Source organism: Arvicola amphibius, chromosome 7 (assembly GCF_903992535.2).
Source record: "Arvicola amphibius chromosome 7, mArvAmp1.2, whole genome shotgun sequence".
Taxonomy (NCBI): domain Eukaryota; kingdom Metazoa; phylum Chordata; class Mammalia; order Rodentia; family Cricetidae; genus Arvicola; species Arvicola amphibius.
The window spans coordinates 76574704-76587995 of record NC_052053.1 but is presented as its reverse complement, the minus strand read 5'-3'; the positions used below and the strand labels follow the sequence as shown (position 1 = coordinate 76587995).

At 39.9% G+C, this 13292-nt stretch overlaps 1 protein-coding gene across 3 annotated transcripts in view; it reads right to left on the bottom strand.

Moving 5' to 3' along the window:
* Dicer1 (dicer 1, ribonuclease III) overlaps nt 1-13292 on the bottom strand; it is a 70053-nt gene that overhangs the window by 33776 nt on the left and 22985 nt on the right. For all 3 annotated transcript variants that reach the window (XM_038335991.1, XM_038335989.1, XM_038335990.1), the window contains 7 exons: nt 12367-12554; nt 11576-11738; nt 10675-10805; nt 9685-9819; nt 8875-9035; nt 5921-6089; nt 3862-4334 (listed from right to left, as the gene is read on the bottom strand). In XM_038335991.1, the coding sequence (XP_038191919.1) occupies nt 3862-4334; nt 5921-6089; nt 8875-9035; nt 9685-9819; nt 10675-10805; nt 11576-11738; nt 12367-12510 (1376 nt within the window). In that variant the 5' untranslated portion in view covers nt 12511-12554. The remainder of the gene's footprint in view (nt 1-3861; nt 4335-5920; nt 6090-8874; nt 9036-9684; nt 9820-10674; nt 10806-11575; nt 11739-12366; nt 12555-13292) is intronic.

The following is a 13292-nucleotide window of genomic DNA, read 5'->3' as shown; positions in this document are numbered from 1 at the left end:
CATCAATGATGGTTTTGTTAGCTGGTCCCTAGTCTGACATGACCAGAGAGAAGTGCCACCTCTACAGTATTCTTTGAAATCCCTACCCCTAGCTGAGAACACCACCAGCCAGTCCAAATGGAGCAGCAGCATATGAAATACCTGACCAATATTCCTGGAGCCTCAAGACCATCAGAAACAGGGAAAGACCAGAGAAGACTGAAGCGATAACAATAATGCTATATGATCCCTGGGGGGACAGGAAAGCTGAGGTGGTGACACACACCTGTATCAAACCAATTACAAGGAAGAGTCAAGGTTGTCCTCAGCTACACAGTTAGTTTGAAACCAGCCTGCACTGATCCTGCCCCCCACACACACACACACAAAAAAAAAAAAGCAAAAGGAATAGAGCTAAATATGTAACCCCAGCAAATGTCTAAGACACAAGGAGCACTAGTTTGAGATTCTATCTTGTTAGTAGGTTAATCTTGACTACACCTCAAAGCAAAAATCACTTGGAGGACAGAAACAGAAAAATGGAAAACATACAAATCCAGGGGTGAAGTGTCTAGTACTACACTAATGTTGGTTCCCAGATTGAGACATGGGCCTTAATCATAGGGAAACTGATGAGAGAACACAAGACTCTATCCATCTGCTCTGTAAATTAAAAATAGTTCAAAATGAAAAGTATTAGGGAGGGAGAAGTTCGAGACAGACAGGATGTACATGTAGGTCTGTCCAATGGTGGCACCACACAATCCTAGAAAGGCAGAGTGAGAAGACTGCACTTAGTACCTGGGCACCACCTTCTGACACCTGGGTCTGGGACAGGTGTCATCTTCCCCCCATGGAGTACTGTGAACACTGCAGTGAGGGTACACAAGACAGACTGCAAGAGGGAGAACGAGCTGGGCTTGCAGCACACACAGCAGCAGTGTGATTAGCAGGTCCGGAGATGGAGCAGCCTGTGTATTAAGATCTTCTACTCTGTCACCAAGGAAAGACTCCAGGTTGCACCAAGTTTTTTTTAGCTCAGCTTATTAGAACGAAATTTCTACTGTACCTTTAATTAGATACCATAAAGTCAACCCTCAGACTGCTCTTCATTCATCCTAGAATACTAACTCCAGCCACATTTTATGAAAGCTGATCACAATTAATCTGATCCTTAAGTCAATAGGAAGTGACTGATTTTAAGTAAACCTTTTCTGGCTAACAATTCTGCAATGAAAACAGACATATCTTTGCATAAAACACATGCAGATCCTAGCATGAGTTCTTTAAAAGCCTTCATAAAGGGGGCAGAAAGAAGATAAAACTCCCATTCCCTCCAAGCCCAGAAAACATTCATCCTAATGCCATCCATCATACACAGAGCAGGGAGTCTATCCACAGCGTGGCACCAAATGAAATGTCTTTACCCCTGAAATGCCTTTTCCCCAGTCTAAGAAATAACACCCCCCACTTCCATTCCCCATCCCCACCCCCATCAGCCATACACTTTTTGGTCCCCTGGCTTGCTTACTGCTGAAAGCGCTTAGTTCTGTTGCTCAGGGACACCCAGAAGCGTTATGATTGTAGAAAGAAATGAAAGTCGGGAGCTGGGTATTAGGATTCTAGAATCGTCTCTGCCACTGACTAGCAATTTAACTTTGAGCAAATCACTTTTCCCCCTGCAGCATTTTTTAGAACTAAGTGGTTGGATTAGATTCTCAGTGAGGTCCCTTCCAACCTTAATGTCCTTTTTAAATATAATTCCATACCTCAAGTTATTTCACTTCATATCCATCAAGAGGCCCAGGCTCAGTGACCAGCAAAATCACCCACCTGAAAAGTGCCAGATGACTGCTATCCAATCCAATTTCCCATTATTCAAAAAACTTAAAATTCCTAAAACATTCAAGAAGCAGTTAAGAAAAAAAATCCCAATTACCTCAGGAAACAAAGCTTAATTTCTCCTCAGAGATGACTACTTTCAGAAAAGGCTCTCAGGGATCAAACTTTGGCCAATTAATGGATCTCCCAGAAAAGTACAGTCTTAAGTACAAAAAAATAAGGACCTTCTTTAGAAAGAAAACGATAGACTATCTACTAAAAAAACAAATCAGCCGGGCAGTGGTGGCGCACTAGGGAGGCAGAGACAGGTGGATCTTTGTGAGTTTGAGGCCAGCCTGGTCTACAAGAGCTAGTTCTAGGACAGGCTCCAAAGCTATGAAGAAACCCTGTCTCGAAAAACCAAAGAAAAAAAGAAAAAAGAAAAGACTACCTGACTCATAATTAAAGCACAGCTCTGTGTCCTGGTTTTCCAGGTGCGGGGGGGGGGGGGGGGGGACACACACACAATATTAAAGGATAGAAACAAGGATTAACCATTAACCATTACCTTCACTAATATTCTCAGAACTTTGTAAAATTCTCTTCCAATGCAAAATAGTTTTGTTTGTGTGGTTGGTTGGTTTTTGGTTTTTCGAGACAGGGTTTCTCTGTGTAGCTTTGGAGCCTATCCTGGAACTATCTCTGTAGACCAGGCTGGCCTCGAACTCAGAGATCCACCTAGCTCTACCTCCCAAGTGTTGGGATTAAAGATGTGCACCACCACTGTCTGGCTAACTCAAAATGTTTTAATATGCAGTCTATAAACCAAACTAAACCGCGAATCTACCTCTAAATTCTCCCCAGTGCAGTCTTGAAGACTGAGCAATGGTCCTTCCTCTTATGTTCTCAAACACAAAAGTCAATAACAGAAGACTTGTGACCTCAGAATTTTCCCCAGCAAACTATCGGTTCTGTAGAAGCAGACATATTGCTGCTTGTGCCTGTAACTTAATTTGATTCTGTCACTATCAACCTGGAGATATGATCAGATCCCAAAGCCTGAAAGGTCCAATCTCTAAGAAATGCTCCTAGTTTTCAGATGCCAGTCCCAAGTCCCAAGCAGCATCCTCTTCAGAGCAGCCAAAGGGTCCAAAATACCATTACTGGTTTATTATACAGGTTAATATAAAGGATACAGATGAATGGATGCACAAGGCAAGACAAGTGAGGAGGGACACATGACTTTACCCTTCCTAGGTCCCACACCATCCAGGAACTTCAGGGACCCGGAAGCTGTCTCCTCTAATCTTCTGGGTTTATGAAATTGTTCTTATATGGAATGACTGGTTAAATCAGTGGCCATTGGTCATCAACTCAGTCTACCCCAAACACTTGGAAAGGCTATGTTCCAATCTTGTCTAGATCATTCTAGACTAACCCCCATCCTGAGACTAAACAATTCTTAGACTAACCCCCATCCTGAGACTAAACAATTCTTTAGCATACAAATGATACTTTTATCATTTTGAAAGTTCTAAGGACTTCAGGACCTATATGCCCAGAAACCAGAACAGCATTTCACAGTATCACATTAAGGGGAAAATTTTTAATAATAATAATAATAAAAATTCACCCTCAATACTCAGATAAAGTATATGCTAAGAGCGTATACAGAAACAGCAGTTTGAGACATGCTCAACGTTAAGCCTAATACGTCAAATGCTGACTGACAACTGGCCTGAATCCAGCAATTGCACACAAAACAAGTCATGCTTTACTTCAACTCAACTTTTCTGTATGTTCTCTACTTTGGATTAATTAGAATGAATTAGCATCCTTTAAGACAGAAATGTCAGTTGTGTCAAAATTAGTTTTTAGAGAAAGTGACTACAGACATTTTATTTGTTAATTCAGGATAGCATGACACACCAATTCCAGATGAGACCTCGTAAAAGATAGAAACAAGCCTGTGTGCAGGCTCTCCAAGCCCTCACAGCACTGCTTCCTCTCATGAAAACCTGCTTTGTTCTGCATGGGACAGACACTGGCTCAGACAGTTACCTGTTCAGGACAACTGCTGTGTATCTTCTTTCCACAAAAATAATTCCACATAAAATATTGGTAAATGGAGAAGGGAAATTTGTCTCTGGCTTTTCCTTTTCTTCAATTTCTTCATCATCATCATCATCCTCGGAATCACTCCAGGACACATAATTATCCTGATTCCTATTATTGTACCACTCAACACTTTCAAACTGCTGTCGCTCATAGGGCTTGTATTTGCGCAGGATCTCAAGCAGTTTCATTACTTTAGGAGTCACATACTTCAGGTCAAGTGAGGCAGGTGAGAAGTGCTCTTCACACAGTGCATGTATTTTCCTCAGCAAAGTGTCTGTAAACAGTAAGAACTTCCTGTGCAGCTCCTCTTGCTCGTGTTTGATGTACTTCTGCAGTTCTCTTACCATCATCCCGGCTACTTTGTCTGCACACCAGGGTCCCAGAACAACCAACACTGCACGGCAATCTGAGAGTATCTAGGAGAAGAGAGAAGAAGCCAAAAGCTGGATAATCATCACATACTTTCAAACAGCTGAACTTCAGCGGTCCTAAAAGCGCTCTTCAAAACCAATTTACCCCAACAGGAACACAGAGATGTTAATGTTAATTCCCTAACATTAGATGCACAGCTTAAGAGCCTTCCCAACTTTCCTGTCACAGATCTATGCCTAGAATTACCTCCTTTTCTCCCAGTAAAGACAATAAATAGCAGCTTAAAATATGCAACTGTGAGAGATTTTAAAAGCTGACCTTTAGATGCAGGATTTGTACAACTACAACTGCATCATCTGGTCCCTACTAAGCCCTGTAAAGAGCTATGGAGTGCAGTAGCTCAAAAAAGCCCTACTCTTCAAAGACCAGAGTAATGTCCCTTCAATTGTACTCATGCCCCACATTCCCTAGTCATTCATACACATTTTTTCTATTATAATGAATATTAAAATGGAATGTTAGGAAGTATAGGTGAATTCTGCCAGGCTAACACCAGCACTTTCCTCTACAAAGGCAGGACAGTTGTATACCACTGCACACTGTCCCCTCTGGCTTCACTATAATAAAAGCACTCAGTAAAATCCAGAATCTCACCTTGGAGCCTGTCCAGAGTAGCCCAACTTATAATTTCAGCTGAGTTGAATAAAAATGTACAGCCAGGCTCTACATGTGGTATTTACCAGTTCTATATGCCAGCAAGGACATTGGATTGAAAATGAACTAAGCAAGATTCATAGGGTTTAAAAACCCAACCAAGGCCAGTCACAGTGACACACACCTTTAATCCCAGCACTCAGGAGACAAAGACAAGTGGATCTCTGTGAGTTAGGGGGTCAGACTTACCTAGAGTGAATTCAAGGACAACTGAAGATACATAGATACATAGTGAGACTCTGTCTCCAAAAACCAAACAAACAAACAAAAAAAAAAAAAAAAAAAACCAACCTGGACATTGCTGAAAAAAAAAAAAAGAAAAAGAAAAGAAAAAACCCACGAGAAATTCTGACCACATTTAAGAGAGCATTGATATTAAAAAAAAAAAAAATCACTGCAAAGACCTACAGTGGTCACTAGTTGTCAAGCATCAATGACATCAGGATCATTGGAAGGGCTTCTCAAACTCGTTAGTCCTACGGACACCCTCCTGAGACCAGACTCAGTAGGCCAGGAATGGGTCCCATAATTTTTACTTCCAACAGGATAAAAGGCAGAGTGCTCTGGCTGCGGCTGCAGGTGTGGGGTATTCTTGTTACAAATGTTAGGAAACAGCAGAGGACCCAGACCAAAAGTTCCAGCAGGAACTAACTCATCTGACCAAAAGCAAAGCAAAGCAAAACAAACTGGACTCACTTCTTAAACAGCCATGATCCGAATTCCTAGTCCTGCAGGGAGGGTTATAACACAAGTGACTGTCAAACAAACCCAACCTTAACATGTGCTAGCTATCACATGTTCAATGAAAACTGTCCAGCACTAATAAGATAGTTTAAACTGAAATGTGGAGGAAAGAGCCTCAACAGAAGTATTCCTTCATTGCAGTGCTCAACAGAGAGACTCTGCACATACTTACTTGTTTGGAAATCAGAGTAGAATCTCTTTCCTTTGAATGTACAGATACATTACAATCATTGATAAAATTAAGTGCTTCTTCTAATTCCATCAGCAGTCTTTCATAAAGCCCACTTCTGTCAGTAAATGGTCCACAATCTACCACAATCTCACACGGCTGAGAAGTGTATCTTTAAAATCAGAAACAAGCTGTCAATATCATCAGTGAAAATGAATAACTGCTTTTTTATAAAAACAAGGAAAAAAGATACTAAGAAAATATTCTAAATGTTAGCAGTATGGTAGAATTTTAGGTACTTATTTTAATTATTATTTTTTCATATTTCTGAACTTCCCCACAGAAAATAAACAGGCTTTTTTAAAAATAAATTTTACAAGAGGTTTTCCTAAAGGAAACAGAAAGAAAAGAATGCAGATTGGATGTTTACTACTACTCAAGTATGCTGGGAACTCTACTCTGTCTTAATCCAAATGTAGGAAGGATCGAAAAAGAAATGAGCGTCAACAATATTAGGTAATCCCACTAAAACAGAACCAACCATAGTCCTTCGAAGGCTCTTTCAGATAAAAAAAAAGTCCCTTGCCTTTTCCCCAAACGACCTTTGCATCATCCTTTAAAAATTCAATACAACATTCTGATTCATTTACCTCCTCTATCTAGTTTGAGTTTATGTTTCTACTTAAGCAAACAGGCAGACTCACAGCATGCCTTCCTAATGGCACTTGGCTTTTCACTGGGTTAGGTGCAAGCCATCATTGTAAAACTAAGGCTCAAAGAACTCTGTGAATAGATTTCATTGACATCCCAGCATTCGTTTTGTTTTGTAAGTTGACTGCCATCTTTAGCCCACTTAGGCAGAACAAGAACCAAAAATGTTCAAAATACTCAGTAATTATTTTTCAGCAACAGAACTAATCAAGAGAAGGCACAGGGAATGTTTTGTCATTAAATGTACAGTTTAACATATCTGAAAATTTTTATATTTAGTTATTTTTTATTATAAGATGTGTGTGTCTATAAATGGGTATATACACAAGTGCAGATGTTCAAGGCGGTGGCCTGACGTGGGCAGTGGGAACCAACTCGGGTTCTCTGGAAGGGCAGCAATCACTCTAACTGCTGATCCATCTCTCCAGCCCCCTACGTGAAATCTTTTTTAACACCTGCAAATCTCAACTGTAAAGTTCTTATTAATTTATGTGCTGTGTCTGTATGATGGTGGCAGACATGTGAGAACTACAATGCAGAGTAGGAGGGCAACTCCGTGAGGTCATTTCTCTCCTTCCATCTTCATGACGGTGAAGAACAGTGCCATGTCACCCATTCTGCAGAAGGGACAGGAGCTTGGAAGGGATAGGACCCATGTATTTAACTCAGGCAGGTCTTTATCTGCTGAGTCATTCCACTGACTGTCAATATTAATGTATCTTTGTAAGGTAAACTGCCCACTTTCATTCATTTCTGATGTCATTCCCTGAATCCACTGTGTGTCTTTCACAAATCATGACAACCCACAAACACACATGGTGTGTGTGGACATCACAGCTGCTTGGCTGAGGGAAGTAACAGCCTATTCCAAGAGCCAAAAGATTCACTAGCAGTTTACCAGTAAGAACATTGGACTATTCTGATGTGAACTGAATGTTGTATTTACTTACAAACACACATCCATACTCACTGTTTATTCCTGCTCACAGTAAGCTGTTTCCCTACTAACTTATAAGGCTTCTGTCTGAATCTTTGCTGCTGCTGTTAGAAAGCACCCCGACAAAAGGAACTTAAGTGGGGAAGGGGTACAGTTTAGGGATACTGTTTAAAATGGCAGGAAAGTCAGAACAGGAAGAAACTGAAGCAGCTCTTCCCATCACATGCACAGTCAAGAAACACTGGGTACCTAGTTTCAGCTCACTTTCCCCTTTTTATTCATTCCAGGACCCTAGCTCCAGGGGATGGTGCCACATGCTTTTAGGCTGAGTCATCCCACCTTGATTAACTCAATTAAGACAATCTGCCAGAGACTCGTCTCCCAGGTAATTCTAGATTCTGCCAACATGGCAATTTTCACTAACTGCTACAGCTCCTTTCTACAGAGATAAACATAAGGATCAAGCTGTGTGCATGTGTCTGCTTCCATGTCGATTAAGTTACAGAAGCTCAAAACTGTTTACTTTTCAACCAAGACAACTTACAAAGCACAAACAGCATCTTTGTCAGAAACTTGCAAAAAAAAAAAAAATCTTCAAAACAATAGGGTACTCTCAAATATTTTAAAGTATACTGCTGAATTTTCTAAGAATCCTTCAATGTGCCCTGAGAGATATCTAGGTCAGAATACCAAGGCACACACTGATGGTGTCCTTTCCACTGGAGGTAAACATCCCTAGTGTAGCAGCACCAGGGAACAGGAGGGCTGACTGACTTAGTATGGGTGACTACTGCTGTGAGGAAACATCAACCAAAGGCAACTCGGGGAAGGGTTTATTTTGCTTACATGTCTATATCACAGTTCATTGTCGAAGGAAGTCAGGACAGGAATCTGGAGGCAGGAGCTGATGCAGGGGCCACAGAAGGGTGCTGCTTACTCGCCTGCCCCTCTGGCTTGTTCAGTCGCTGTCTTATACAGCCCAGGACTACCAGCACTCAGGGTGGCACCTCCCACAATGGGTTGGGCCCTCCCCCATTGATCACTAAGAAAATGTCTTACAGGCTTGTCTATTTACAGCTCAATCTTATTTCTGGAGACATTTCTTCAGTTGAGGTTCCCTTCTCTCAGGTAACTAAGTATAGCTGTGTCAAGCTGACATAAAACTAGCCAGCACACTCACCCCACACAACACCATCACTGAAGGTGGCAGCAGCCCATCTGGGGCTCTCTGGAGAAACAAGGGTAGACGGACACTTGTGGTTGCTGGTAACTAACTGCACTTAAAGCCAAGCCACTGAAAAGTACAAACCTGTCTAAGACCACCAGGTCAGTCGCAGTCTCAGCATTACTCTTAAGAATCTTCTCCAGTTTCTGAATCTTTTCTTCCAATTCTTCTGGATCACATTTTCCATTTAAAATGGAAGCTGTTAGTCCCAAAATTCGAGGGCATGATGGACAACTTTCACAGAGCTGGCATAATAAAAGATACAGAAAGTAAGAACTTCCTCATGTAAGACCACAGCAAGAGACACTGCCACATCCAAACACAGGAACACTGGCAGCTATTAAAATCCACTTCTGTGGAAACAGCAACATGATACTATAAATTATTATATTTTTGTTTGTTTGTTTAAAGATTTATTTTTCAAAAGGGCACATTTGGATACTCTAAAAAATCAATATTACAATGTTAAAAACATTACAGATTATAGATTAATGAAATTATTTTTAAGATTTATTCATCTGTATACTAGAATCAAGTTCCCAATACTGGCAACTAATACCACTGTTCTTTGATTTTTTTTTTTTAATATACAGTATATAGGGCTGGAGAGATGACTCAGCAACTAAGAGCACTGATTGCTCTTTCAGAGGACCCAGGTTCAATTCCCAGCACTCATACATTGGCTCAAAACCATCTGTAACTCCAGCTTCAAAAAGACCCAACAGCCTCTTCTGGCCTCTGAGCATACCAGACACAAATGTGGTACACAGACATAAATGCAGGCAAACTCCTATACATATAAAATAAAAATCTTAAAATTTTTTTGCTCAATAGCTTAATAAACTCAATAATTTGATCATGAACTATTGAAGCTGATAAAGTCTAAAAACTTACCTTCATAATTTCTCGATAGGGGTGGTCTAGAATTGCAAGATGACACTCATCAAACACCAAAAGGTTAATGTCTGACAGTGACAAGTAACCATTTTTCAAAACATTCAAGGCGACATAGCAAGTCATAATGAGAACCTAAAATAAAACTGACATCAGTACACAAACGCCATTAACTTGCCTGGCTATCCCTCCACAAGAGACCACAAAGTCAGTATATGGAAGTGATGATTACGAAATTCATGGGTCAAAATTAAAGCAAAAAATTTTACATATGTAGAACATACATACAAACACTGGAACCAAGATGTATACAACGAAAATATGGGAAAAGATTATGAGGAAAAGTCCTTAGAAAGGGAGACCACATCCTCATGGTAAGTTACTAAATCGACATCAGTTTTCCCCAACCATAATTAAAAGAAAAGACCTGTCAACCTAGTCAAATCACAAAAGAATTACACTGAACTGACAGGGTTTTCTGAAAGATTATATATTCTTTGTACAGTCTATTGTACTGTGGACAGGCTTTATGATTGGCTTTATTTCCATGTGAGGCATACTAGTGATTAGTAGGCTGTTGAATATTAGTTACAAAGCAGTCCTCAAGAGTGTGTACCTCCTGGCACCACACACAAGAAGCCCTTAGCATATGCTAGCTACATGGAAACACAAAGGCAGAGGTCTCAACCAAGAAACTTCCAGTTTCAAAAGTACCTAACTCAAAAGTACATTTTCTTCAAGTTCAAAATAAGTCACAGGTATTTGTTGTTTTTCAAGCAAGTGAATAACGCAGCTGTCTCTTTTCTACCCTCTGAATGACACGCACTCAGTAATTTATTGTTCATACTGGCTTCAGATGAACCTTACAGGAAGAGAACGGAAAGGTAGTAGGAAAGTGTCGTTTTCAAACTACCTCAGATAGCAAAGGTTAATGCTAATCAAATCAAGAACTTGTAAGGTCTATCCCATGAAACGTCCTGCAGGTCTCACCTGATGCTTAGTAAACTCTTGGCTCCATCTCTCTTTTGTCCAAGATGCATTGACTTCTAGGTTTGAATACTCCCCAACCTTGAGATCTGAGTGGGTTCTGACAGCTGAGACTTGTTGAGCAACCTGGTTTGCTGGTCACAAAGATAACATGTAAAAATGAACAATGTGCCCAATTGGTTTTCTGAACAGTTACAAAATTATCAAGTTATACCTAGCCACCAATTTTTTAAATGGCTGATTTAAAAATCATGGTTCCAAGATCACCCTCTAAAATCAGAGGATGGGCCCTGTCTCTTCCTGCAGACATCCTCATACCCCTTCCTAGTTGATTTTCTTCATCCTAAGACCTAAGTCCTTTTCAGGCAGAAGGGCACCAACTCCATCCCTCCTGCTCACTTCAATGAAACCAGATCAACTCACCAAGAAGTATTGTTCAAATCATACAATTATGCTGAGATTGTCTTTAAAAAAACAAAAAGGGAGGTCATTTTGGGTTCACAGGTTGTGCTTTCACTTTGATATTCCCACATATATGATCATCAGACACTTAGTTTTTCTCAGCAGCTTTAAATAAGATCTAAGTTTCTAAAAGTGCTGCAGCAAAACATAGGTTCCTATCTCTAGTCAGCCTTCCACCTGCTTTATGGAGATACCAAGAATGAAAGCAATTTTTGCAACTTAGCCAGCTATCTCCCCAGAGCAAGTCTCATTAAGAGAAATGCAGAGTCAGAGAAATTCTACAGAGAAATAAAATGGTATTTTGGCTAGCAGGACTTCAGTAAGCTCATTACTTGTCAAACTCTCTTTCAAAAATTTAACTTAATACCCATAGAGATAGTCTGTTAAAATATGAAGTCTCATCCAATTTTGTTCTCGCATTTGATAAATGATGTTTGATTACCAGAGTTGACGAGGAACACGGTCCTTTTTGCATGTGGGTTGAAGTCGCCCCTGATCTGATGGGCCAGCTCTTTGGTGAGCAGGACCGCGATGAACGTCTTCCCTGAGCCGGTATTCAAGCAGACAATGGTGTTATGGTCCAGAGCCGCTTCCAGCAGCTCAACCTGAAACATAAGAAAAGATCATACACTTCTTAACTAGGCACCACATTTAAGAATTGGCTTTTGTTTTAAATGAGAAATTTCTCTGTTTTCTAAAATCTAAATCTGCAGACAACTTTACAAAAAGAAAATAATGTCTTCATATTTACTCAAGAATAACAGGGAAGTAAAATAGCTGTTAGACACAGCTGTGCTGCTATAAACATACATTAATATGGCACTAACAATTACATTTAAGAATTATTTCTGTACATGTTAGTTTTCTAGAACAACACATATAACCGAACCTACACTAGGTATGTTTCTACAGCTCAGGGATGAACACTTTCAAAACAATCTCCATTCCTATCCAGCTCATTAGGACTGATACATCCAAATGGATATGAAGGAACAGTGTGAATTGGGGGGAATGGGGGAAGGAACTCACAAACAGAACCAACACAACAAATCAATTACCCAGCAGATGTTAGAACAGAAAAGAACAATTAAGAACAAAAATGTTTTAAACAAGAAAATTAATCAGAAGAGGGAGGCTTGAAAGGGTAAATGAGTTTTATAAGTTGTGTCAACTCTGTACTAATTTATTCTACTTTAGGGGAAAATGCTCCAGTATTAGTCATTTCATTAGTACCTGGTATTTTCTTGGAGTATAAATGTTATCATGAATTGCTTCTTGTTGCCATGGCAGTCCAAAGAAAGGACCCATTGGTGAGGAAGCAGGGGTCATGAGCTGCAGGCCTGCCATGCTGAGGGGCTGCAAAGCAGGGCTTTTCATTCATCCAGTGTTTCTTTCATTGCATTTTGTTCTAGCACAGCTTACTATAAAAGGGAAAAAGAATACCATTACACAACCATGCAGGGTTAAAACAAAAGAAAGCACAGGAACAAGAGAGACATCAGACTAACACTCCTGAGAGTCTTTCCAGTTCTTCCTGTGGTTGGTTTGGTCTCTCTTGAGATCTAAGAGGATGGTTTTAAAAGTCAAGCAGTCTATACTCAACCTAGCAATCCTATACCTAGAAGTTTCTCTAAAGAATAAACCAGGCAACAGCATAAGTATAAACACATCAATTTGTATTGCTACATTACTGGAAAATAAGAACTAGCCTTTAAACTAGTAGAAAACCATAGTAACTTTAGCTATCTAAAGGTATTGAAAAATCTATTGCTATTTATTGGAAAAGAGCAAAGCCCAGAATAAACCCTTAAAAGACAACATGTACCATATGATGCCTTGTTAAACATATACATGCATGTAAGCATGTAAATATACACATTATATTGTGGCATACAAACATATAAAAACATCTCTTTGTAAGTTCTCTAACATTATGTTGACAAAATAATGAGTCAACATACAGGCAGGCACTAAAGATGCAAACACCTGACCTGGTTACATTGTTTTCTTAAAAGGGGTGTTGTGCTTAACTGACGATCTACACCTGCATAGCTAAAACTATCCTTAGACATGTATATTTAAAATTATACATACCCCGATACACTAAACGCATGACATTCTCTTCCTTGTCATCTAAGCACTCTCCCATTTCCATATAC